General features: G+C 49.3%; 1 protein-coding gene across 2 annotated transcripts in view; it reads left to right on the top strand.

The window, feature by feature from the left end:
- Nucleotides 1-26,652, top strand: part of INPP5D (inositol polyphosphate-5-phosphatase D) — a 111,083-nt gene that overhangs the window by 40,446 nt on the left and 43,985 nt on the right. The window contains exons 3-9 of one of the 2 annotated variants that reach the window (XM_025889347.2): nucleotides 4,578-4,728; nucleotides 6,989-7,157; nucleotides 10,652-10,792; nucleotides 20,706-20,793; nucleotides 25,079-25,159; nucleotides 25,327-25,398; nucleotides 26,382-26,505. In XM_025889347.2, the coding sequence (XP_025745132.1) occupies nucleotides 4,578-4,728; nucleotides 6,989-7,157; nucleotides 10,652-10,792; nucleotides 20,706-20,793; nucleotides 25,079-25,159; nucleotides 25,327-25,398; nucleotides 26,382-26,505 (826 nt within the window). Of the gene's footprint in view, nucleotides 1-4,577; nucleotides 4,729-6,985; nucleotides 7,158-10,651; nucleotides 10,793-20,705; nucleotides 20,794-25,078; nucleotides 25,160-25,326; nucleotides 25,399-26,381; nucleotides 26,506-26,652 lie in introns of both variants that reach the window. The other variant, XM_025889355.2, reaches the window with a different exon arrangement.

Raw genomic sequence — 26,652 nt, 5'->3', positions numbered from 1 at the left:
CAGGCTGGTAACTGCTCTCCCGTTGCTAGCTCTGGAATGCTGCTCCTCTCTCACTGGTACCCTACACCCCGTCCATGAGATGCTCCCCAAATCCCCTGGTGTAACGTGACATCTGTTTCCTGCCAGGACCTGACCGATATATACCACAATCTTCTTGTCAACATTTTGCATTTAAAAGTTGTTGAAAAGGCACCACTTTTGAGGGCTGGGATCCAGGCTGGTGGAGGGCTGTTCCCCCCACTGCCAGCACTCCTCCACACCGTTTCTTTGCATCACCCGTCCCAGACCTGCATAGGGTCCTCTCTGACCATCTCTCCTGACTCTCATCCTGACTCCCCCCAGCGAGGCCATTCAGCTGCTCATTGCTGAGCACCCCGAATTGTCAGGCCCCACAGCCCCATTTGCGGGTACAGCACTAAGCAGAGCTGGCCCCTGACCCCAGGTACATAGTAATGTGGATACGGACTTGACCAGGCCCCTACCCCCAAGGGACTTCGGTGTTGCTGGCCAACGGTCAAGGCCCCGTTCCCCTGGAAGCCCCGACACCCGACTCCCTACTCCTGGCATTGGCTTGGCCGGGTTTGTGAGGTCTCCCCCAGGTATGGCTGTTCTTTAAGCAGCCCCTCCCCCTTGCTGGCCGCCCCACCCTGCCTTCTTGGCCACCCTGCCTTAACAGAGAGCCTTTCTCCGTCCAGCTTAGGGATGAGGACACTACATCTGGGCTGCTCCTTTCTGTGCTGTCCAGGTGGGACCTCCCACCACCCATCTGAACTGTCCTCACCCCCTCACCCCACCCCAAGCCTGGGCCAGCTCAAGAGCTTATATAATCCTGGGCACCCTGACCTTTTTCTCTTCTAGAATGTGCTTTGAACATAAGTTCTTAAAGGCATCTCTGTGAACCCCTTCAAATTTTAGTACCAAGAGCAAATACTGATGTGAAGAGCTCCTCCAAAGAGACCCTAACCTTGGCTAATTGGCACCCTGCCTTCCCCATTTCCTCTGCGTCTGTATGTGCTGCCTCTTGAGACAGGCTGCTCCCTGTTGACCTGCAAGTGTACAGTGAGTCTTCCCTCCAGGTGGGATCTGCCACACGTAGACCTGCCTTCTGGAGAGCGCCCATCATTTCCTGGGTGCATCCCTCTCATGAGCGGTGGGGGAGGTGCAGAAAGGGGTCCCTCCCCAAGCAATGCCTTTCAGTAGCTGGCCATTCATTGGCTTGCTGGCCCATCTGCCCAAGGCAGGCTGCTCCACCGTCCTTGAGGTTTGGACTCCACCCCTCACTGTCTACCTTCCTGGGACCCTGGACCACCTGGGCAGCCAGCAGCCTTGGTTTGCCAGGCCCTGCCTGCCCGGCCTCTGCGAACAGTCCAAGCACAAGCAGGGTCCAGCAGCTTTGTCTTGCCAGCAGCACCCAGCACCTGCTTCTGGCTCCCAGGTCCCCCCCGCCCACCTCCTGCCTCGCTGGATCTGTAGGGATTAGATTCATGTTCGAGTGTCCCGTTCCTCTGCATGCTTAAGATACTGCAGATTTCATCAGTTCGAAGATGCTTATTTTTTCACGCTTAACCTCTCTGAAATAAAATGTGTGCACACTTAGTGGTGGATCGTAGTTTATGCTTTAGCTTTTCAGGGCTACGTGTAATAACTAACATGTATCTTAGCATCGGTGCATCTTAAATTCCCACGTCCAACATGCCCACTTAAACACACATTCCCGGCTGAGAATCCTCTACCAGACTCACACATGAGCTGTTTCACTTTGACTTTCTTTGATAGTTTCATATCCTTTCCCCATATGCCTAGTGGCTTGTCATCCATTAACTGTAAATTCTTTGACAAGATGACACTTATCACAGCTGCTTTAATGGAACTGAGTTCATCGATCTTGCGTCACGTCAAATTATTTTTGTTATTCTGCTTGCTTCTAGTTTTGAACCTATTCTGGTTACTTTTGAGAAAGCCTAGCTGCTGCTGCTCAGGTATTTCTGGTTCCGTAATGCTTGAAAGAGATCGTTTAACATGGGGCTTTGTGACAACAGGGAATTTATTGGAAAGAATTTAAAAAAAAAGTTGTTAAACTCTATACATTTGCTAAATAGCTTAAACCCCACAGTCAAACACACATACATAGCCTCATGTGGAGATTTACATGTGTGCAGTGCATATGCATACCCAAACACATTTTGGAGAGACAGAGGGGCTGAGTGCAGAGCCCTGAGTCAAGGTGAAATTCAGGTGGATTCTCGTTGAAGGCGAATGCATCCTCACTACAACTTGGGCTCAACCACCAGGAACAGGGGCTCAGGGACAGGTCTGAGTCCTGGTCTGTTCCCACGTGTCTGGGTCTGTCCCAGACAGGTCTGTCATCCTGCCTCTTTGGCTGTCCCAGTCCCACTTACCTGGAGCCCTGAAGACCTGCCGACCAAGGCTCCACCCCAGCCTCCCTCGGCAATCCTAACCATGCTGGAGCAACAGGTGCCTGACTTGAAGATGGGCAAGTCAGGATGGTCCAGCCACACTAGGCCCGGACCCGATGTGCTCAGCGACCCGGTAGACTGTCCAGCCCCCATCCTGTTGTGGCTGTTGGCCTTCTTTCCCACATGGGATCGTCCCCACCCCTTTAGCAAGCAGGCAGCTGGCAGCCCCCAGGAGAGTGGCTGGACCCCTGGCTTCCAACTCCAATGATGGCACCTTCTCAACCCATTTTGAAATTACATGACTGCCGGGGCGCCTGGCTGGCTTAGTCGGTGAAGCATGTGACTCTTGATCTTGGGGTTGTGAGTTCGAGCCCCAAGTTGGGTGTAGAGATCACTTTAAAAAACAAATAAAGAAAAAATAGAATTACATGACTGCCATTGATGAGATGGTTGTGATGATAATGCTGGTGAATCACAGGCACTTAGTGTCAGGACCAGGACTGCTGCGCTCTGAGGCCGAGGAAGCCCCACCCAGAAGGGGGGGGTCCGTGGGGTCCTTTTGTTCCATCCCTGTACCCACCAACAGCCTGATCCCTTTCTCCTGTCTAGCTGCCCCGGGCTCACTGCTCCTCCTGGGAACCCAGCTACGACTGCCTCCAGCATCCAGGGCTGCCACCCCACTCAACCCCTTAGCTGGATCCAGAACACCTGCCTCACACTGTCCACCTTTGCCCTCTGTGCCACAGGGAGGGTTTCTGCCTAGGCCAGTGGGGAAATGATGGTACCATTCCTCGAGACGGGGAACACGGGCAGAAGCAGGCGAGGTACTAGACAGGGAAGATGGACAGGACTTTGGGGCATGTTGGGTTAGGAGATGTAGGGTACAGCATTGAAGAGGTGAGTCTCCTCCTTGCAGTTCTCCCATCCTGCCCTGCTGCTTGATAGCCCCTCGGTGTGGGCGGGGCCTCGGTGGGCGGGGCCTCAGTGAGGTGAGGCTGGCTGCTAGGGCCCGCCCCCCTTGAATTTCTTGCTGTAGCTAATGGACAAGCTGAAGGAGACCTGGCCCCAGGGCATTTGAACAGCACTGCACGATGACCTGCCGGCTCCTCTGTCATCAGCAACAGAGATACAAATCAGGGAAAAATATTGTGCTGCCTCACCATTTTCTGAGTTTTGATAAAACAGAATTTTAACAAATAAAAAAATAAAAGCAAAACAATTGCTACAATAGATTTCCTTGTGTTTAAAAACAAATTATCTTGGGGGGTGGGGAGAAATAAAAATAATTACCCCATCTCACACACACACATATACACAGAAAAACTGATTCTCATATATTAAAAATAGGTCTCTTCGAACCATGAGGGATGATGGACTCTGAAAAACAAACTGAGGGTTCTAGAGGGGAAGGGGGTGGGGGGATGGGTTAGCCCGGTGATGGGTATTAAAGAGGGCACGTTCTGCGTGGAGCGCTGGGTGTTATGCACAAACAATGAATCGTGGAACACTACATCAAGAACGAATCATGTAATGTATGGTGATTAACATAACAATAAAAATTTTTTTAAAATAGGTCTCTTGGGGTTTGAGACTACAGGTGACTTCTTTTTTCAAAAAAAATTCTGTATTTTCTAATTCTGCCATGAGTAAAATATATTACTTGTATAATAAAATGCTTTTTAAAATTAAAGTTAAAAATGGGGGGGTGCCTGGGTGGCTCAGTCGGTTAAGCATCTGCCTTCAGTTCAGGTCATGATCCCAGGGTCCTGGGATCGAGCCCCAAGTCAGGCTCCCTGCTCAGCGGGGAGCCTGCTTCTCCCCTTCCCTCTGCTGCTCCCCCTGCTTGTGCTCACATGCACTCTCTTTCTCTCAAATAAATAAATAAAAATCTTTTAAAAAATAAAAATAAGAGTTAAAAAAAAAAAGGAAAAGACCTTTAAAACTGTCCTATTTGTGCCTTTTGCAGACTGGTGCTCAGGGCTGCTGGCTACAGGATGTGAGGGTGTGGGTGTGGTGGACAGACACTGCGTAGGAGCCCAGGGCTTTTTCTGGATCGAGGTCACTCCCTCGGCCTCGTTGGTCTCCGCTGCAGATGGCCTTTGTGGTTAGGTGAAGTCGTGGCCAGTTGAAATGTACTTCAGTTTGGGGTTCTGTCCTCAGGCATCCGAAGGTGTCCCCATGAAGTTCTTCACCAAGCTGGACCAGCTCATCGAGTTCTACAAGAAAGAAAACATGGGTCTGGTGACCCACCTGCAGTATCCTGTGCCCCTGGAGGAGGAGGATGCAGGTGATGAGCCAGAGGAGGAGACAGGTAGGAAGGGATGGAAGGGAAGGCAGGAGGGGGGCACTAAGGGGGAGAAGTCCTGGGGTGTTTCTTTTGCCACAAGTGCTTGTAGATTAGGTGGGTCCGATTATCAGAGGGAGAGACGGTGACATGGTGACCAAGGACAAGTTAGGAAAGCAGCCTCTGGGGTCAGACGGACCTGGGTTGGACTTCCTGCTCTCCAGCTTCTTAGCTGTGTGACCTTGGGTAAATTGCTTAACCTCTCTGAATCACAGACTTCTCTTAAAGAGACACTAAAAATAATATCTACCTCTCAGGGTGTCATCACAGGAGGCAATGACTGTAGAGCCTAGAGCCTAGCACACAAGAAGCACTCGATAAATGCAGCTACCGTCCTCATCAAGATAATCAGCTGCATTTCGCTGTAAAGAGAATGAAGGAGGAAATGCTTGTACCTAACTGGAAGGGGGAGAGAGACGTTTCTTTATATCATCTTTAAAAGGAAAATAAAAAATACGGCCCCTAGAAAGTATGTGAGAGTCCAGCCTCCCCTTAGAACAGTGCGGGGGCCACAGAGCAATCACCAGGAGTCCGACAGAGGAGGGCACGGTAGCACGGACCCTCCTGGACGGCGCCCTTCTCTCCCCTCAGAAGTTCACTTCCTGACGGAAGACCTAAGATACGTAATTGAGCCTCTCCCCTGGTCAGAGCTCCTCCTAAATCCCAGGGCCTGGAAACAATTAGGTCCCCGCCGGGGTCGCCCCCAGACTTGCTGAGGTCCCTGGGCTGGCACCTGCCTTTCGCTGCGGGCTGCTCCAGGCAGGTGCACCCCTCGAGCCGGCTTGTGGGCCAGTGGCCCACCTTCCGCCCACCTTCCTGGAGGCCCCACTGAGTGGCTGCACAGCTCGTTGGCTGCCGGGGCAGAGGAGAGACACTGAGGAGCAGGCTTCTCTGTAGAGGAGGTGAGGGCCAGGCGGAGTGTTTCAAAAGGACCGCAGCTTCATGGAGGCCGAGAGGGGCCTAGGCAGCCCATGCCCCTTCTCACCCCTCATCAGAAATAGCCAGAGCTGACGGGTCCCCATGGGAGCCCAGGTCACTCCCCGGCTCTGTGCCGTGGCCACGTGTCCCCCAGCTGTCCCCAGGTGCCCGAGCTTTGGCCTTGATGCCGAGGAGCCGTCCTGCAGAGATGCCCTTCACACACTGTGGCCTCTCCTTCCTCACACCTGCTGGCCTGGCTCTTCTGCCTTTCTGGATGACCATCTGGAGAAAGCCCCCGGGCACCTTCCGTAACAGCCGGGAAGAGAAACCCAGTCTTGTGACTGCTGGCTTCACTTCCCCAAAGGAGGCACAGTTGTCAGCTCGAACCTGAGCAGTGTGACCTTCACCCCCACCGCCCCCAGGGGGTCTGATTTGGCTCAGGTCTTCTCAAGGTGCTGCCGGTCCCCACAGGGCTCAGAATACACTCATACCATCTCAAGAACTTCAGTCCAGGGGAGGATGTGGAGAGCTTGTCCTCAAAGAGAACATCCCCATGCAGCTCCGTGGCGGGGGCCCTGGCGTGGCCGTTTGGTGTGGGAAGAGGCTCGGGTCGGAGGTCGTGGACCCAAGAGGCTCAGCACCCTCCCCGTTTGTCGTGTGTGCAGGACAGAAGTTCTCCTGAAGGCAGATGGGCAGGAGTCCCTTCTCCCGGGGCTGAATTCAGTTGTTTGTTTTCTATTTCAAGTTCTCTTCGTGAAGGGGGCCCCTCACGTTCTTGTATTTGTCTCCTAGGGCCTGGGGGGGGAGAGAAAGATCAGCAGAGGCTGGAGGGAAAGCGGAGGAAAGAGGGGGGTCAGGGTCGGAGAGAGAGGAGCAGTGTGGCCGGGGCCTGCCTGCCCCCCACCCTTGCTCCTCCTGTCCTGGGAACCAGGCCTCTGCCCCATCCAGGGCCCCTGCCTCAGCCCTGAAAGCTGGCCATCCTTCTGGGGCTGCGGGCTCCACCTGTCCAAGGCTAACAGCCCAGCTGGGAGGTGTTTGCTGAGCACCTCCGTGGGACAAACGAAACCCCAGGGCTAAAGACCACTAAGACGGGGTTCCTGCCATCAGCAGGCTCCCCGTCCAGGCAGGGAGTGGAGACAGGAGGGACAGTGCGGGCACAGATGGGGTCTGTAACTGGGCACTGTGGCCTGGATGGACCTCATGGGCCGGGGAGGGGTCACTCCACAAGGGAGCCCTCTGTAGCTGGGTGATTCCGAGAGAAGCTAGCGCGTAGACCGGATGGCATTACTGCTCTTCTCTTGGGTAGAAGGTGTCCTGTCTCCACCGGAGCTGCCACCGAGGAACATCCCTGTATCTGCCGGGCCATGTGAGGCCAAGGAGGTCCCTCTGTCGAGCGAGAATCCGAGAGCCCCCGAGGTCAGCAGGCCAAGCCTTTCGGAAACATTGTTTCAGCGGCTGCAGACCATGGACACTAGTGGGTGAGTCCCCGCCTGGTGGGCCTCTCAGAGGCAGCTCCCTCTGTGCTCACTCCCGAGGGTGCCTCCTCCACTCAAGGACAGCTTGCTCTGGAGCCCCCCACCCCGCCCCCGGCTCCCCACGCGTTGCAGGTCTGAGGAAGCCCGGGTCACCCCTCCGCTGCCTGGGCACGGGGTGGTCGGCGCAGCTGCTCTGTCTGCACGGAGCCCGGCTGCCTGGCAGGAGCTGGTTCTGGAATGACATCGAGTTCTCCGCTGCAGAGGCATGGCCCTGCTCCAGGACTTAGGGGCCTCTGCTGGGATCCCCTTCCCGGGGCTTGCCATGAACTCCACATGGCATCCTTCTCTGTCATGGATATCTCTATTGCCTTGGGGTCTCCTGAGGCAAGTGGCCCAAGGCAAGGAGTTGCCTACACTGCAGCCTGGACCTGCCACTCGGCCCATTGCTGGAGCGGGGGGCGGGGGGCACCTTCCTGTCACTAGTAAATAGGCCAGGGCGGTATTTCCGTGTGTGGTATAGACCACGGTCTACACTGCATGGCGCTCCTTTCTTCAAGGGAGACACAGTCATTCTACCACTATAGGTTTTCCTCACTCTGATCCCGAGCTCTCAGGATCTCGTCCCATAGGTAGGCCCACCCTGGCTCCTGCCGGTCCCTGCCCGGGAGGTCAGACACATACTCCTGTTTCTCTCCGAGCAGGCCCGGCACTGCCCTGGCTGGATGGTGGCAAGTGGGAGTGTCACCCGGGAGGGGTGTTAGTTGTCTTGCAAACCACTGGCCCTGACTACGAGACGGGCCAGGAGGATGGGCTCAACCGGAAGGAAGCTCCATGAGTGGAACTGCGTCCCCGCGCCCAGCATGTCCCCCACCCAGATGTGTGTTGAATGACTTAATAAGTTAGTACGCAGTGACTTCCATGCCTTAAAAATTTTAAAGGATTTTTTTTATTTGTTTCTTTGTGAGAAAAAGTCCCCCCCAAAGGATATCCTAACGGCAGGGCTAGTGCAATATCTCTAGCTCGAAGGATCAGTTTGAGGGCTTCTCTCCTACCATCCAATTTGGCGAAATACAAAGGAAGGTACACACAAGCCACCTGGTTGCTAAGATACCTGGTGTTTTTATAATTCCACTTTGAATATCCTTTGATTCTTCTGTAGGCCCACCAGGTTGTATTCTATGCACACTCCTTGCATTACTTGGGTTATTTATCAGATAGCTATCCAGTGTTTTGAATACATCGGTATGTTATCAGGACTACCCCATAGACATGTGTAAATAACAAATACTTACTAAACTATTCCCATTGTTCAGTTTCCTTGAGTTTCCATCTCTCTCCAGGGGTAGATGCTAGATGGAGGGAGCTTCTTGGGGAAATAAGCAAGGATGCCCAGTTGGTGCCACCATCTGCCCATTCCTCCTGACTCCTCGGCGTCTCCTCCGTCCCTCCTCTCCAGGGACAGGTGTTCTCTTGGGCCTCCAGGCCCCAGTGGGGCAGGATGACGTATGCGGTCAAGCCTCTTAGCAGCCTCATGAGAGGGGCGGAGGGGCGGCTGGGGGCTTGTGTGCTCTCTCTGTTCTGGCTTCTCAGCTAGCATATGACAGTGGAACCCTCCTAAGACCTCTCCTTGGAGCTGGGGATGAGTAAATGGAGCATGGTGGCCGAATAAGGGAAGTGGTGACACAGTGCTTGTCCGTGGGCTTTTCTGGGTCCCGACAAACCGAGATTCTGCCTTATGTTTGAAAGTCCATCTATTTTGCGTGTAACATAGCTTTTTATACGAAGGACTGCCTTTAGTTTATTCTTTTTTTTAAAAAAAGATTTTATTTATGTAAGAGAGAGAGCAGGTGAGAGAGAGAGAGAGCATTCATGCGTGCACAAGTGGGGGGAGGGGCAGAGGGAGAAGCAGACTCCGCGATGAGCAGGGAGCTTGAAGGGCGGGGGGGGGGGCTCGATCTCAGGACCCTGGGATCATGACCTTAGCTGAAGGCAGATGCTTAACCGACTGAGCCACCCAGGGGCCCCTAGATAACTCAATTATAAGACAACCTGCCCAATTTTTCATGCAAGTTGATTAGATCTAATCAGTTAGGCCGTAGTTAATAGTTATTTATTACAAGACTGCTGAAGGAAATCAAGCTTCTCTGATGAACAGAGTTCACATCTTTATGTTACCACTCTCCTACAGCAAACATCTTAACAAAGATAGCTTCCTATGACAAGCCCTCGTAGTTTCAGAGTTATGAGTCAACAATCATTAGAACCATTAAAATACATATGTTAATACCATGGGGGCGATTTTGTCCTTTTCAGAAACAGACTTGGGCAGAAGCTGGATTTTTAGGATGTCAAGACCCAGAAGGAATGTAGATTAACGTTCAGTGCTAGGACAACGGGCATGCAAATCGTTTTCAATCTGAAGAAGTCAAAATGGCCAATGGCCCTTCTAGTCTTGAGAGCAGGAGCTTGTCATGCTTTCAAAGATCCTGCAGAAAAGAACCTGTGCCCTCCAGCTCCAACTTGATTATATATCAAGCCTGGAACAAAGATTTTTTAAGGCTTGTAATAATTTTTTCACCCAGGTGACTCAACAACCTTTCTGCTCATTTTGCTCATTTGTAAAATAGGAAGGATCATAACAGCTGTGTCCTAACATTGGTTTGGGGACCAAAGAGGAAATGGGCATTAAGTGCTTAGCAGAGTGAGTGCAGTGTTACACCAGGAGATAATTGGCTGTGACTCTGACTTTAATCACTATAGGAATGAAGACTCACTGGTTACCCAGAAAAAAAAAAAAAAGAAAGAAAACTGTCTGGGCAAGAGAATGTAGAGGGACCATCAGACCTCCGTGACAGCCCTGGTACCACTCCGCCTGGGCTGTGCCTCCGCGGGGCCATTGTGCACCCGGGAACTGAAGGCGCTGGACCAGAGCCCGGAGGGCGAGGGCAGGGACCTGGGCCCACTACCATATTACCAGCCCATCACTCACCACACAGACTTCCCCATGGACCCCAGGACAGACAGCTCAGAATGTCCTCAGCACAGAGCTCCAGGTGGCCTTCGGCCATGAATTTGGAGTTGGTATATGAGCTAGAGCCATTTGCCATCTCTCCACCAAGCATCCCTTAGCCCCCAGATGCTGTCTTTAGAAGTAAATGAGGTCGGGAAACAAGTCTGCTGACCGTTTCTCAAGTTGCTTTGTCTCCTTTGTAAAATACAAGCATTTCCAGCCGGTTCCTTCCTTCCAAGTATGGGCTTGGGAGAAAGTCTTTATGGGTGGGTTAAGAGGCATCCTCCCTCCCCCATCCTTTAATCTTGCTCAGACCTGCTTCTCTAGCCCTCGGTAAGACCGGGGGCCCCATCCAGGAGTGTGCCCATGTTCTCCTGAAGGACAGTGTCTCAGCCAGAGACTCTGACAATGAAGATTTCTTCTTTTACAGTCGGTATTTGTGGCCAAAGGAACAGAAGAAGCGTGTTTCTCTTTCTATTATTTTCAGGCTTCCAGAAGAGCATCTTAAAGCCATCCAAGATTATTTAAGCACTCAGCTCGCCCTGGATTCTGACTTCGTGAAGACGGGCTCCAGCAGCCTCCCTCATCTGAAGAAACTGACCATACTTCTCTGCAAGGAGCTCTATGGGTAATGGCTCTGTGGGTCCGGTGGCCCCCGGGGGCGGGGGGCGGGGGCAGGGGACAGTCCCCAGTGAGAGAAGCAGCTCATTTAGAGTGACCCCTGCCCTCCGCCTGGCTCTCCAGATAACTCTGCTGTACTCAGAATAATTGGGCAGTTGGCAGGGCTTAGAAATCTTTGTGGTTGTTTCAAGTTTTGTTCTCATGGTATTCGAACTGTGGCTTTTTTTTTTTTTTTAAGTTAATTTGAGGCCAGTTGCTGTGGGAAGGGGTGAGTGGGAGGACATGGCTGGCCCTTTCACACTTGCTCAGGATCCAGCAGTAAGACTTTTGCTGCTAGTCTTTCTCCTTGCTGCACCCGGCACATTGGACAAGCACGTAAGGGCTCCAAGAGAAAATAAATTCAAGTCAGCCTGTTTTCTGCATGGGTAGCTGATGCCAGTGATGGCCGTTTGTGAAAGCAAGCCCAATGCACCAAAACTTTCGTTTTCTGATACTTAATTCATTGAAAGACCAATTGGTAAAAATTCCGATTTCCTTCAGATTTTTAGAATTTTACATTTTACCTTAATTAATGCTAATATTAATTTCAAGTTCAATTACATTTTAATTGTTAGAAGGGCAAAATTAAGGCTGCAGTGCTATTGAAGAATTGACAAAAGGCTACTTTAAATGCTTGAAAGGGCGCCTGGGTGGCTCAGTCGTTAAGCATCCGCCTTTGGCTCAGGTCATGATTCCCGGGGTCCTGGGATCGAGCCCCGCATCGGGCTCCCTGCTCAGCGGGAAGCCTGCTTCTCCCTCTCCCACTCCCCCTGCTTGTGTTCCTGCTCTCGCTCTCTCTCTCTCTGTCAAATAAATAAATAAAATCTAAAAATAAAATAAAATAAATAAATGCTTGAAAAAATAGAAAACACCATTCGAAAGGCATCTGAGAGAAATGCTGCGGAGCCAAAAGAATCCCATCATAAGTGAAAGGTCAACATTTTGGTTGGAAAAATAGCATTTCCTGTGGGCGAGGCTTTCTCGGACTATATACCATTTTGTATTTTATTATAAACACATGGCAGCTTCAGAACTCCCTTGTCAATTTCTCTGGGGCCATATCCATCTTGGCTTAGTTAATATGCAGAAAAGAATCTTTCATCATGAGTAATCAAATTGAACTTTCCTCGCAAATGCTCTTAAAAGGCACAATCAGTGCATTTGGTAAATTTAACAAATAATTTCCTTGACAAATGGAGCACTCATCAAATTGGCCAGTCAGGTCTCATTTCAATGAGTTGGCTTTCAACTAATGCAGTTTCAGCCAATTGGACGGAGAGCCATCGTTTTTAGAGACTTCCTTGGAGAGCTATTTTTCTATTTGATGCTATTGTTATAAATCATGTATCGCTAGGGAAAACACACATACACCTGGCACTTCCTTTTTAAGAGACACGGTTTCATGAAGACTGGGCACACGCTATTTGTGCTCCGATGGAGGTCCTGTTCTTTGCTGCTTCCTTGTCCGGGAGGAACTACCCCTCTCAGTCTCTCCACTGGCCTCCCCCAGTCACTGGGTGCTTCTGCAGCCCTCCGCCCCCGCCACTTTCCTGGATCTGGGTCACCTTCCTTTATGGACACAGCAGCTTCCCCAGTGTGTGGACTTCTCTGTGCTCATGGGAAAGGCTTCCTTTGGCTTGCAGCTCTTCCACATCTCTGTTTCCGGGATAGTTAACTTCTAGCTAGAATTAGAATTAGGGACACTGTAATGTCCCCTGCACATCTGTCTGTCCTCAGCCTCATAGGCAAAAGCATAGCTTGGCTTGGAGACTTGGTTGATTGGGGGCTGGAATTTTAGAAAATCTTACATAAAAACAGTTATGTTTCCCAATCCCTAACTAAGAACTTGTTGTTTTCAAACTGCTTTGTTTGGAACAAGGGTTCGGTTCATTCATTCATTCATTCATCCATTCATTCATTCAATTATTTACTTAACAAATATGTGTGGAGGGCCTCCTCTGAACTCTGTTCTGAGTTCTGGGATACAGTCATGAACACAATGCTCAAGATTTCTGCTGTTTTAGACCTTGTTGGAGCAGATGTCTTAGTGAAGGGCACAACAGTAGATTAAATCTGTAAATAAAGATAATTTTAATAAGCATTATGACAGAATAAAACAGGCAAAAGTGACAGAGACACTGGGTGGGAGGGTCCCAGTGTCCTCTGTGGGTTAAGGAGGCCTCTCTGAGGTGGTGATGGAGCTGGGACCTTGGTGATAGGAGGAGCCAGCCATCCAGCACTTTAGCAGACAGATGTCAAGAAGAAAGGTCCTGAAGCAGGAATGAGGCCAGTCTGCAAGGAACAGAAAGGCTGTGTGGCTGGAGCATAATGAGGGAAGGAAAGCGTTAGGAGCAGAGGTCGGGGAGAGGCAGGCATAGGGTGGGCCAGACGCAGGATGAATTTTGGTTCAGTCTGAATTTTATTTTTTTTATTTTTTTTTAAAGATTTTATTTATTTATTTGAGAGAGAGAGAAACAGCATGAGAGGGGAGAAGGTCAGAGGGAGAAGCAGGCTCCCCGCCGAGCCAGGAGCCCGACGTGGGACTCGATCCCGGGACTCCGGGACCATGACCCGAGCCGAAGGCAGTCGCCCAACCAACTGAGCCACCCAGGCGCCCCAAGTCTGAATTTTAGATAAATCACAAATACTTTTTTAGGATTAGTATATCCCATGCAATGCTGGGATATACTTACACTAATAGATTATCCATCATTTATCTGAAATCCAAACTCAACGGGGTGTCCCGTGTTTTATCTGGCAATGTCAGGCAGGAGCCACGGCCTGTATACCTCACAAGACTCTGTAGAGATTTTAGGGGATCATGCCATGATCTGAGTTACAGCTGTGGAGCATGGAATTCAGGAGGCTGACCCAAAGCAGGCGAGCAGTTCCGAGCCCGGGAGTTGTGATGTGTGGGCGGCTCATGAGCAGGGAAGGCAGGGATCTGTGTCTGTTCCTTTTCCTGCCAAATCCCAGGCTTGGGGACAATGCCTGGCACGTGGGAGTGGCTAATAGATCTTGGTTAAATGTGATGACCCAAGGGCGTGGGGGCGAGTGGGCACTGAGAGTGGTGTGGCTGGGGTTTGTGTGGGTGGTAGAGTGGGCACACTTGCTGCCTGGGGAAGAGGAATGGAGGGCGATGGCTCGGTTTTTGGGAGCAGCTGAGTGGATGATGATGCCAGTTACTGAAAAAGTGGGAGTCGAGAAGGAGGGTGTAGAGCTAGGGGGAGGTCTTCCTCTGAGCTATTAGGCATCCCACCAGCTGAACCACCAACCACAGTTATGATAGAACTTTCGAGCCCTGGAGACCTCAGAGCTGGGTCTCCATTTGGGACTCATCAGCCTGCAGTTGGCACTTCAAGCCGAGAGACAAGTGGGGTGAGGTCACCGCAGGGGGAGAATGAAAGGAGAGGGGGCCCAGGCTGGACGGTTCGATGTGGGGTACAGGAGTAGGAGCCAGAAGAGGTGACTGGGTCCATCTACTCAGACCACCTGGCTCGACAAGAACGTCCCTAAGTCGGAAGGTCACAGAGAACCGAGGAGTGAGAAACAGTGTAAGAGCCTCCCCTGCAAAATGTCACACCGAGTGTGTGTGTCTGAATGTCTGCAGCACAAAGGCTCAACCAAGATTTGGAACCCCAAGTTAGATTCTCTGGAACCAGACAGAAACCTTTCCGGAGAAAAAAGAATAGAGAACAAAGTCACCAGAGTCTGGAAATACTTGATAACCCTTGAAATGGAGAAATGAAAGAACCCCAAGTGGAATTTTAAAGTAAAATGTCCACGAATGGAAGAGGGTACTTTATTTATTAATGAGAGTGGGGTTAAGGGTTTTTTTTCCTGACAGAGAGTGCTCTCGCATGCAACAGGGATGGGGGGGCAGAGGGAGAGAGAGAATCCCAAGCAGCCTCCCCACCCAGCACAGAGGCGATGCAGGGCTCGATCTCATGACCCTGAGATCATGACCTGAGCTGAAACCAAAAGTCAGATGCTTAACTGACTGAGCCACCCAGGCGCCCCGTGGTTAAGATTTTAATAGACAAATAAATCCAAAACAAAAATATTTCACCGGCATTATAACTGATTCATTGGAGGCCATAAAAATAAACCCAGAGTTTTCAAATCAAATCTGAAAATTAAATCACAAAACAGAGCCGAATGACAGGGAAGTATCTATAGAAAACACAGAAGAGCTAACTAAGCATAGGTGAAGAACATGTGGTTAAAAAAATGGATAGTTTTTGGAAAGAGGGCAAAGAGATTCAACTAAGATCTGGTAGGTGGGCTCTCAAAGAAGCAGGAAAACAATGATGCATAATTGATGGGAAATATATAAAAGAAAACATTTTCCCCAGACTTACTATAAAGGACCTAAATCCAGGTATTGAGAAGCCCCATAAAGATCCAATTAGCAGAATAATCAAATAGCACCATCTCAGTCTTTTCTTGTAAAGTTTCTAAAACCCAAGGTAAGGTGACTTCAGAAAGTAAGTAATTACAAACAGCACCATTTCTTTGAGAAATTACAATATTTAATCTTATTCATAATATAATTAGTAATTAATATTATTCACACGGCCTGATGATATAAAGCAGGTATCCCCAAGAAGACTGTGGACCTGGGATTAACTGAACCTAGACGCCACTCAGGAGCACACGGAGTCTTTTGCAGATTTAAAAAAAAATGTGAAAATGTTCTAATCACATGGGTTTACTTGAATAAGGATCCAAGAATTTTTTTTTTCCTGAAATCTTAAGAGTGCTGGTGATCTTAAAAAGAAGAACCCAGCAGCTTCCTGAGCAGCTGGATATGAATACACCCAAAGCAAAAGTGTTCATTTCTATGCTTCCAGAATACAATGTGATGAAAATAGAGATAAATAAGAAAACTAGCCACAACCACCCAACCACCTGGATGCTTTTAGATTGCCTCCTAAGTCACAGTTGAATTAAAGAAGGAACTGGCAGGAGGAGAGCCTACATGGGTAGGTGTGGGGGGGTTGGGCATAGAGTAATCAAACCTCTGTCAGTCAGAACTCTGTGTGACGCAGCCAAAGCACTATTTGGAGGAAAAGCCATAGCTTGAAATGCTCTGTTACGGAAAAGGGAGTACAATAATGAGTCAAACACACAAACTGAATCCAGACTATGAGTCTCTTGAAGGTATCATGGGTCATGTCCTAATCACCTTGATACTTCCCACACCCAGCAAAGTATCTGAAACGTTGTGCTTACTCAATATTCACACACGGAGATTGAACATGTGCCAGATTCGTGTTGCCACGCACTATTCCAGAGGCTGGAGATACAGCAGTGAACAAAACAGAGTCTTTAAGAAATCTCTGTTGAGCAAATAAACAATAACAACAATAGGCAAAGAAAAGAACGGGGGGGGGTTGGTAAAAATAAAACCAGAAATAAGGAAAAAAGTAAATTACAATTTTATTTTTATTATTATTATTTTTTAAAGATTTTGTTTATTTATTTGACAGAGAGAGACAGCGAGAGAGGGAACACAAAGGGGGAGTGGGAGAGGGAGAAGCGGGCTTTGGACAGAGCAGGGAGCCCGATGTGGGGCTCGATCCCAGGACCCCGGGATCATGACGTGAGCCGAAGGCAGACGCTTAACTGACTGACCCACCCAGGCGCCCCTTATTTTATTTTTTAAGATTTACTGATTTATTTTAGAGGGTGCACAAGTGGGAGGAGGGGCAGGGGGGGGAGGGGAAGCAGACTCCACCCTGAGCCAGGAGCCCCAGGCTGGGCTTGATCTCATGACCCTAGATCACAACCTGAGCCAAAACCAAGAGTCAGTGCTTAGCTGACTGAGCCACCCAGGTACCCCTACAATTTTAAATATTAGAATGTAAGAGATTTAATAATCTGCATTAAAGACTTGCAAATCAAAGGCACAGTGCACAATGACATGGCCACAAATCTTCAAATTATAGTTAAATGGAACAGATGTTTTACATACAATATGAAAATTACCATGAGTGCCCTCCTTTGAAGTCTCAAGAACCAAGTAATGGCCATAATCTATAAATTATTCCTGAATGACAAAAATCACCTAATTCAATCTTCAAGAAAAATACAATTCAAATACAAAAACCTAATCAAGATAATAGCCTGAAGTAAAACTTCATCCAGTTTCATTTGTTAATATCAATGTTTAATATTTCAGCAATGTTTTATTTATTTATTTATTTATTTATAAAGATTTTATTTATCTATCTGACAGAGAGACACAGCGAGAGAGGGAACACAAGCAGGGGGAGTGGGAGAGGGAGAAGCAGGCTTCCCGCGGAGCAGGGAGCCCGATGCGGGGCTCGATCCCAGGACCCCGAGATCATGACCTGAGCTGAAGGCAGTCAGTCGCTTAACCAACTGAGCCACCCAGGCGCCCCTCAGCAATGTTTTAGTAAATATAATTTAGTAATATGAAAAATGGAGACTGGGGCACCTGGGTGGTTCAGTCAGTTAAGCATCTGACTCTCTCTTTTCTTTTAAAGATTTTATTTATTTGACACAGAGAGAGAGAGCACAAGCAGAGGGAGAGGGAGGCCGAGAAGGGAGAGGGAGAAGCAGGCTCCCTGCCGAGCAAGGAGCTGGATCCCAGCACCCAGAATCGTGACCTGAGCTGAAGGCAGATGCTTAACTGGCTGAGCCCAGGTGCCCCATAAGTGTCTGACTCCTGATCTTAGCTCAGGTCTTGATCGCAGGGTCGTGAGTTCAAGCCTTGTGTTAGGCTCTGCCCTGGGCATGGAGCCTACTTAAAAAAAAGAAAGAAAAATGGAGGCTTTATCTAAGAACTCACTTCAGAGAAGAGTCAACATAAAGAAAACACCATAATTTAGTAGATTAAAAGATGAAAAAATCATTTGCATAGGCATCCTAACAGATATGTGATTAAAGAAAGAAGCCATTTCTCTTCTTTTCTTTTCTTTTTTTTTTAGAGAAGGGGGGAGGGGCAGAGGGAGAGGGAGAATCTCCAGCAGACTCCTCACTGAGTGCAGAGCCTGACCGGGCTCCATCTCACGACCTTGAGATCATGACCTGAGTCGAGATCAAGAGTCGGACGCTTAACTGACTGAGCCACCCAGGCGCCTCCCAAGAAACGTCATTTCTAATTTTTAAAAAAGGCTTAAAAAAAAAAAAGGATAGAAGGGTACCTCCTTACTAAATGCAATAGGTATCAATGTAAAACCTGTTACACCTGACAGGGAAACAATACAATCATTCCATTAAACATTTTAACAAAAGAAAAAGAGATGCTCTTTACCACCTGATTTCGTGCTGTGTGGGAATTTTTTGCCAAAGGAAGACGAGAAAAGGAAGAAAAGAAAGAGAAAGCAAAAGTTAAGAAAACAACATCTCATCAGAGCATTCCTTCCGCGCCTGGACGTCTGGGTTGGGTGACGCTGGATGTGCTGTCCCGATACTGAATGGGAATCTTGGGGAAATGAACCAACTTGCTGAGAACAGGGCAGAGGCGGTGCTCCCTCTGGGAAGGCTTGGGCAGGGGGTCTGAGCCCCTAATGAGCTGTCTCTGGGGTGTGACCTACCCCAGGACCTCAGCCCTCTCAGGCTTGGCCCCCTGGCTTCCCTTGAGCTGGTGACCTGACGCTGGACAAGTTTTCCAGGGACCCTGCCAATGGTTTGTATGTCCCCAGACAAATCCTTTCTGTATGACAAGGCCAGTCCTTCTTAAGCTGAAGTCACAATGTGTCATTGGTCCTTCTGACCCTAACCAACACTTCCAGACACATCCAGGAGCCAGTTTTCTCAAAATCTTACAAAGTTTAAAAATACCAGCGTCCCTCTTAGAAAACCGTAAGGATTCAGCTTGTGTATGTATATTTGTGTTTTTAGGATAACATTTTGAAAAAGGAGAATGGTGAGGGAGATCTATTTGATGTTAAAGCAAGTTCTGAATTGGTGCCTTGGAATTTTTTTTTTTTTTTTAACCCAGAATTCTTTTCTGACGATGACAGTTGATAGGGAGTATCACTGCGTGAACGGATGCTGGAGCTCTGGCGGAAGGGGTGGGAAGACCCAGAACTCAGTGTGCCCTACACTCCCCCTGCCGTGCAAGTCAGCTCCCTCCACCCCATCCTTGGTCCCCGAAGGAGAACCATGTGTGACCCCTTTCAAAGCCAGAAGGCTACAACACCATCCCCAGAAACTGTGAGACATTGTAAATCTGAGATCATGACATTGCGCGGTTCATGCGGTTCACGCTGGGAGCTCTGGATTTTTAGTTAAATGAATGATTTGGAGCCTGGAAACAAATTCTACCATATTCAAGAAGAGCTCGTGCAATGGACTAGCCCAAGGGAACAATGGGAAAAAAAAGCAAGTGCTTTTGAGTGAGACTGAAGAGTGGTACAGAGAAAGATGAACTTAATTCCACCACATATTAAAAAAAAAATTCTAGGTGAGGAATTAAGAATGTATACTATCAACAAGAAAAACCCATTCATAATATAACTCTAAAAAAAGCAAGTGAGAAGCCAACTTAAAATGAGCAAATAATTGCTTACTAGTAAATACTGATGGTACATTTTTAGCTAAGGTAAGCAAAGAATTACCAAGGAAAAGATGAAAAATAAAACAATGAAAAATTATAAAGTGCTTCACAGTGAAATCCAGCCCGCCTAGGATGACAATAACAGAACGGAAAAAAAAAATCCTTACAGCATCTAGATTAAATAAAAAGCAAAGTGGTGTATAAAGAGTTTACACCAATGTCTAAAAATTCTAACAAAATTTCCAACAGGAAACTGACAAAGTTTATACAAAGTTTATACAGAGAGAACCAACCATGCAGAAAAATATTTATTGACAATAAATTAAAGACATGTGATCAGTGTATCAGTATTGAAATGCAATGTTATACCCACTAAAAGAAAGGAAAAGATCATAGAAAGAATGCAGACAACACCTCGAATGAGCAGGCTCCAACAGGACCTGTGGCCAGTGATAGGCACCATCACTCAGAGGCTCAGCAGTTTTGATCAAGAGCCATAATCTCCCCTTGTCATAAAATTGTAACTGAAAATAAGAAAAACTGTAGAAACAATCTGTTCAGAGCAGCCTTTATTTGTAATCACCAAGATCTCAAAATAACCCAAATATCTAGCAATTCATCTTGGCACATTTTCTCAGTAGAATATTTGGAAACCATTAGAATGTTAAACAGGTGAAGACATGAAGTTTTGGGTGAAATAGTAAATGAAAAATAGAACTCAAAATTGTCTGCCACCGTGCTTAAAACAAATAGAGAAAACAATAGAGAAAGACAGAAGGCAACAAAGAATGGGTAAAGCTCTGGCGTAGGAGTTGTAGATGAATTAGACATTGAAAAATCTCTCCAGGCGTCCACCTCAGCAGCGAGGGGGGGATTTGAACCAGAATGCTCAAACCGCCAGCACAGGAAGCCCCTGGGGCATGCATTTAAAATGCAGATTCCAGACCAAATCTGGTTGGGGCCCAGAAATTTGCATTTTTAACACTCCGGTGTGTTTGCGCTTCTTAACACTAGAGGTTGGGAGCCATGACTTACTCAGTGATTTCAAAGTAGTTTGGTGATTCTAGGTTCCACTTATCTGCAGGCTACGAGTCTGGCTAACCAGAGGTAAATTGGGTCTATGCATCACGACTCCAGTTCGGTCCGGGGTGGGGGACAGGAAGAAGTGGGGTTCCCGAGGGGTGGGGGGTGGGCCAGCACTGACAGGCCTGGATCTTTGCCCGGGCTTGTCCTTCTCGGGAGGATCTCTGCCTTTGCCAGATCGTGTGTGACCGTGCCTCAAGCTAAAGCCTGCGATGCCTCATCTGGGTCCTCACTAACCCTTGACCTTCACCTTGTCCCCTGCTCCCAGCGAAGTCCTCCGGACCCTCCCCTCCCTGGAGTCTCTGCAAAGGTTGTTTGACCAGCAGCTCTCTCCTGGCCTCCGTCCACGGCCTCAGGTAAAGGCTTTGGGGTTGGAAGGATGAGACTGATCAACCGGGGTGGGGGGTAAGGTAGCGGGCGTCCCGAGGGCTCAGAAGGGAGCCCGCCACCCACTCCTGCCCGGAGTTGGCTAGACCACCAGAGCACGGGATCGGGGTGGGAGCCTCAGGACTCTGTTCCTCCAGTAAGGCATTTCCCCCGCTGCCTGATTTTGGTTTAAGGAATAGGGATTTCAAATTACGCACCCATCAGCAGAACTAATTAGTGCTGAATAAGGAAGCAAGGCACGGCCTTTTTTTGAAATCACAGCTCACCGGAAACTATTGGAAAGAAGAACGTGGCATGCCTAAATGCTTGATGCCACCTCTTGCCCCAAAAAGAGCAGGGTGAAGGTGCTCCCTGCCCCCCCACACCCCCCCACTGGCTCACAGTCTGTCAGGGGCCAAGGCAGGTCACCCACTGAGGAAAGGTGTGTGTATTGAAAGGTATCACCAGCAAAGGTAAAAAGCAAAAGCAGTATCTCCAGAGAAAGTACTTGCAACAAACATAAGGGACAAAGGATTAATATGTTAACAACAACAAACCTCCTCCAAATAATTAAGGAAAAACAATCCAAGTTTTAAAATGCGGAGAGGTTATAAAGAAAGTCTGTCTCACTGGGGAGGGATGGGAATGACCACTATATGTATGAAAAGAAGTTTAACCTTACCTCGTTAGTAACTGGGAAACGACAGCCATGGCGGGGAGATCTCTTGCCTGTCAGATGGGCAAAAAGCTGGTTGGTCAAATCAGGGCTTGGCTCGGGTTTTGGGGTCAGGGACTCACATAGATAGGTTCACTCCTTTGCTCCGCGGCTGGGAGAGGAAAGAAAAACGGGTTTTCTGAATGGCCCTTTGTCCACCTGCAATGACAATGTTAAATGCACACATCCTTCTATATGTAGGCATCTGTCTTAGGGATAGAGATGTTTATTGTTTATTGTGGCTTTATCTCTAAAAACAAGAAACATTGGAAACCACCCAAACGTAGAGTCGGTTAAAGTATGCCACAGAATTCTGTTCTAAGGTGGGTACACTGATGTGGACAGATTCCCCAAGGCATACTGTTGGGCGGAAAAAAGCAAATGGCAGAACAATCTCTAAGTGATGATATACGTGTGCAAATCAGACCAGAAGGATTTAAACCCAGAGGGCTACTCTGGTCACCATGTGGGGGGATGGGACGAGGGAGAAGGGGCTAGGCCAAGGAGCACTTCAGGCTTGACCAGACTGTTTGCTCGAGTTGTTTTTTGTTGTTGTTGTTGTTGTTTTTAACTGAGAAAATGTCTGTGTGCTATTTGTACAACTTAAAAATTTGCCCAGAAATTAAAAAGGTAATTTTGCTTTCCTTGAAGTGAACCATGAGATGTTAATTTCTGGGAAAGTAAAAGCAAATCTAGGCAAATCAGGGGCCCTGCCAGACACTAACATTGAAATAGTTTGAACAGAAGACCATACACCCACATCTTTGAAATCGACCAGAAGAGGGCGAGGCCCCCAGAGAGTTAAGCCCACTGACCTACCCGACCAGCCTACCCAGCTAATGAGCCAGCGGGTGTGACCGGCCAGCTGGTGTTTATGTTCAGTGACAGGACAGAGCAGGGACCAGAGGGAGGGTGGCATCAGACGTGGATGGAGAGAAACGGTTCTCCTTCCACTCTCCCTTACGAGACCCCGACTCATCAAGAAAACGCAGAGAGGTCATTCTTGATGCCTTCAGAAATTCACAGATCGAGGAGAAAGTGGCAGGGTAGATCAGAAACAGCAGAGCCCAGTATCCGACCCGCCCCCACCGGTCCTTGTTTTCCCCATCTGTGAAATGGGCAGAGCGTGTCTGCCACTGCAGGGTTCTGTGAAGGAGTAAGTGAAATCGCCTGTGTGAGACATCGGAAGGCCGTGCTCGGCTGACGTGTGGCCCTTCCCCTTGGGTCGGTGACACAGGCTGGGGACCCCTGGGCTCCCGCGTGGACTTTATTTGAGAACTGATGGGAGGTGCAAAATGCAACGTTATTAAAAATAACTGCGGACCTCAAGGGCTGGGAGAGACCTGGCTCTGCCCCATATGAGAAAGGAGAGTCGTTAACCTTAGAACCCACATCCTCCCTTTAAAAGGGCAACTACAAAGCAGAGTAAAATAACTGGGCCCGTTTATGGGAACTCACAGGTGTCACTCAGGCCAATCTGCTCGCTTCTAGGCTAAGCTGTGAATTCTACCCTTAGCCTTGACGTGAGTGATGTTTGGGGCCAAATTATTCTTAGTTGTGGGGGACTGCCCTGTGCATCATAGGACGTTAAAACCTCTTTGTTTCTACTGGCTAGATGCCACCAGCATCCCCCCAGTTGTGACAACCCACAATGTCTCCAGACGTTGTCCAATGCCCTTTGGCAGGCAAAATCGCCATCAGCTGAGAACCACGGGGCTAGATCTACATTCAAGTCTGAGGTCTACACTCGCTGTGTCACCTTGGACACGCTGACTCACCACTCTGACTCCATTTCCCCTCGGCAAAACAAGGGTTAGAAGGATCTGTTCATGCAGGGATTAGATGAATGGATGCATTTAAAACGTGCTTGGCATCATGGAAGAACTCATCCCGTTCTGTTTGTTCTGCCTGCTGGGAGGCAGAAGTGCAGGCAAAGCTCCAGGATGGTGCTAACACCTTTGGTTCCAAGAACAAACTCCCCGTTTGTCAATAACTTCATTTACACTTGGTAAGTTTTTGCCAGACCTGCCTCGTAAGACACAGATTGAAAGAAGGGACGGCCTCGAACTGCAAGGTAGCAGGCAGGCCATTAATCCCAAGTGTCTGAGACGGACAAGAGGTTGAATCTGATCTTTTCTATTCTTTATGAGAAAAACCACCCAAAGCAAAGGGATCCCGAATTGCCCCACCGCTGAGCAGCCGGTCTGCCCCACCCCCACCCTGCCCTCCATACCTCGGGTTCTTCCCAGACCTTGAGGCTTTCTCCCTCATTGATGATAAGCACGGGCTGATTGTGAGCTTTGTTAAGGAGCAGGGCAAAACCAAAATAATCAGAGAAAATGTTGACAAAAGTGATGTGTTTGAAGTGTTGATAAAGCGAGGATGGTTGTGGGGGGTGTGATGGGTGGTGGCTGGTGGTGCTGGTACCAGAAGTCCCTTCAAGTGGCGGGGGAGGGGGCGGAAATTTGAGGTCGAAAGCAAGTGTAGCCTGGCCGACTTACTAAGCAAGGGGTGGGGTAAAGGGACTTCACCTGGTTGGCCGAGACCTCATTCCATTCCATACACTTGTCTGATTTTATCATCCAACTTCTGAAGGGCAGGGATGGTATCATTAATTCCACACGTGTGACCACACATCTGGCACAGAGTAGATAGATGCTTTGGAGATGCTGGTTCTGGGAATAAACGCTTGAGACTGTGGACTGGGTCTCAAGACGGGCACGGATTCATGTTCTCTGGCATTCACTAGCTGTGTGACTTCAGACAAGTAACTTCAGCTCCCTGGGCCTCCTCCTGTGTGGGTTGAACTTGACTGAGCACCTTGTTGGCCAGGCGCTATTCCAAGCACCCAGGTCACAGCACTGAACACCGTCCTCACGGTCCCAGTTCTTACAGAGCTCACGTTCTAGCAGGGAGGACACAATGAACAAATACATGACCAAGGTGATTGATGAGGAACAAAGCAGGATGGTTTGATAGACATGCCCCGGTGACTACTTTAGCTAGCATGGTCCGGGAGCACCTCTTTGTGGATCTGAGACCCGAGTAATGGGCAGGCCTCCCCGGGTGACCTCCATGTCTCTGGGAATCTCTCAGGGAGTGTAGCTCAAGGCCGCAGGCAGGTCGGAGGTGAGGATGGGGGTGGCTGGGGAGGAGGGGTCAGTATACAGAGTCCTGGAGGGCAGGGTAAGGAGTCTGGATAATTTTCTCCCAGTAGTGGGTTTCCAGCAGTAAGATGGGCCATATTTTGGAAGCATGAGGAACAGCCCCGGAATAGAGGTAGGGGGAGCACAATCCCAGAATTTTGTCGAAGCAGCTGAGTGGATGAGGTACGAAGCAGTTGGAGAAGCAGATTTGAGAGGCGAGACGGAATGAAGGTTTACTTTTGGGCCATGATAATCTTGAGGTGATTATAGAAAGCTCTGATTTTCTTGTTTGCAAAGGGGGTTAATCATAGTACTGAGGAGGTGAAATGAGACGGAGGGTGGAAAGGGCCCAGTGGAACCCCTCTCCATGGCTGACACTCTGGGACTACTGTCCTTACTTACTCTTTTCCTCAGGTGCCTGGTGAGGCCAATCCAATCAACATGGTGGCCAAGCTCAGCCAACTGACAAGTCTACTGTCCTCCATTGAAGACAAGGTACTGGGGGATCCTGCAGCTTCTCCTGGCTTCTCTGTGGTCCTCTCTCTTTGCTTAGAGTATGCCCGGGTGTGCAGGCTCTAGGCTTCCTTTGACCCTGTCCCCAAAGGAGGCTGCCTTCCTTGCACCTCTCCCCCCTGAAGGGCCTCGTGCATTTATGCCCACAGGTCAAGGCCTTGCTGCATGAAGGCGCCGAGTCTCCCCACCGGCGCTCCCTCATCCCTCCGGTCACCTTTGAGGTAAGAGGCTGTGCCCTTGTGTTCCGCGGTTGGTCCCTCTGGAAAGCCAGCTTTTGGCTCAGCTGTACGAGGGCAAGGAACCCAACACTGAGGGTGGTGGTTGGCAGAACCACCTGTGGAGATGGTAACGTTAGAATGGACACCCCGACAGGTCTGTGGAAAGTCCTTCAGGGGGGGCTCCCCAGATGCTGTACACTGTGTCCTTCTCCGAACGGGTGCAGCGAGTGACATCAAACAGGGGTCCCCGGATTCCCCTCCCCAGAAGCTGGCTGCAAAGTAGTACCTCAGGGGAGAAGTAGGAAAAATATGTAATTCCCGTGATTTCCCTAAGAGGGACTGAGTTAGAACCTCTAAGCTCAGACCCAGAAATTTGTTTTTCTTGATGATCCGCAGAGATCCTGGTGCAGCCAGCCCAGCCCTGGTCCCACATTCAGAAAAACACAGGACAAGATGCCCCCCACGCAAAGGCCTTTCTGGCCCTGATGATAATTCTGTATTTATATCTCCAGCTTCTGAGCATGCCTAGGCAATTGTCTTTTTCCTAATTATTGCCAGTAAATAAACCTTCAACTGTTGTAACAAGGCCCAGGAGCCGAAATCTGTTCTTAACATCCTTTCTGGGAGTAGATGGCACAACAGATTAATAAGTGTTGTCAGATTAAGGTGTAAGTGAGCCGTTTTCCAGTTGTTCACCTGTTCCCTCCACCAAACCTGTTGACAGGACAGCTGATGGGCACACGAGGCACAGCCGGGGTCTTTCGCACATCTGAGCGGTTCTCGGGGGGCTGCCCGTGGAAACGTGGACTTGGGCCTCCGGGGCGAGGGAAGCTCTGAGATTGAAGCCCGATGGCACCACCTGGGACACCAGGGCTGGAATGGCCAGGGGCCGCCCAGCCCCACAGACAAGGGGCTCTTGGGCTGGCCCCCAGAGCCCACACAGAGAGAGCATGACCACATCTCCCCTCCCCCCCTCCTCCTCCCAGGTGAAGTCAGAGTCTCTGGGGATTCCTCAGAAACTGCAGCTCAAAGTCGATGTTGAGTCTGGGAAACTGATAATTAAGAAGTCCAAGGACGGTTCTGAGGACAAGTTCTACACCCACAATAAAAGTAAGACCCGCTCCCACCCACGCCGCTCTCATTCTGCTGGTGCCGTTTCTCATGACCCGCCTGTAGCAGAACAGCTGGGAAAGAAGTCCACAGGCACATCCACCCCTGTGCGAGGGCCTCACCCTGCCTGTGGGACCCTGAGCCAGC

Source organism: Callorhinus ursinus, unplaced genomic scaffold (genome assembly GCF_003265705.2).
Source record: "Callorhinus ursinus isolate GAN/ISIS: 27379988/994484 unplaced genomic scaffold, GSC_fseal_2.0 scaffold2, whole genome shotgun sequence".
NCBI classification, from domain to species: Eukaryota; Metazoa; Chordata; class Mammalia; order Carnivora; family Otariidae; genus Callorhinus; species Callorhinus ursinus.
This window is presented reverse-complemented; position numbering and strand designations above follow the sequence as displayed.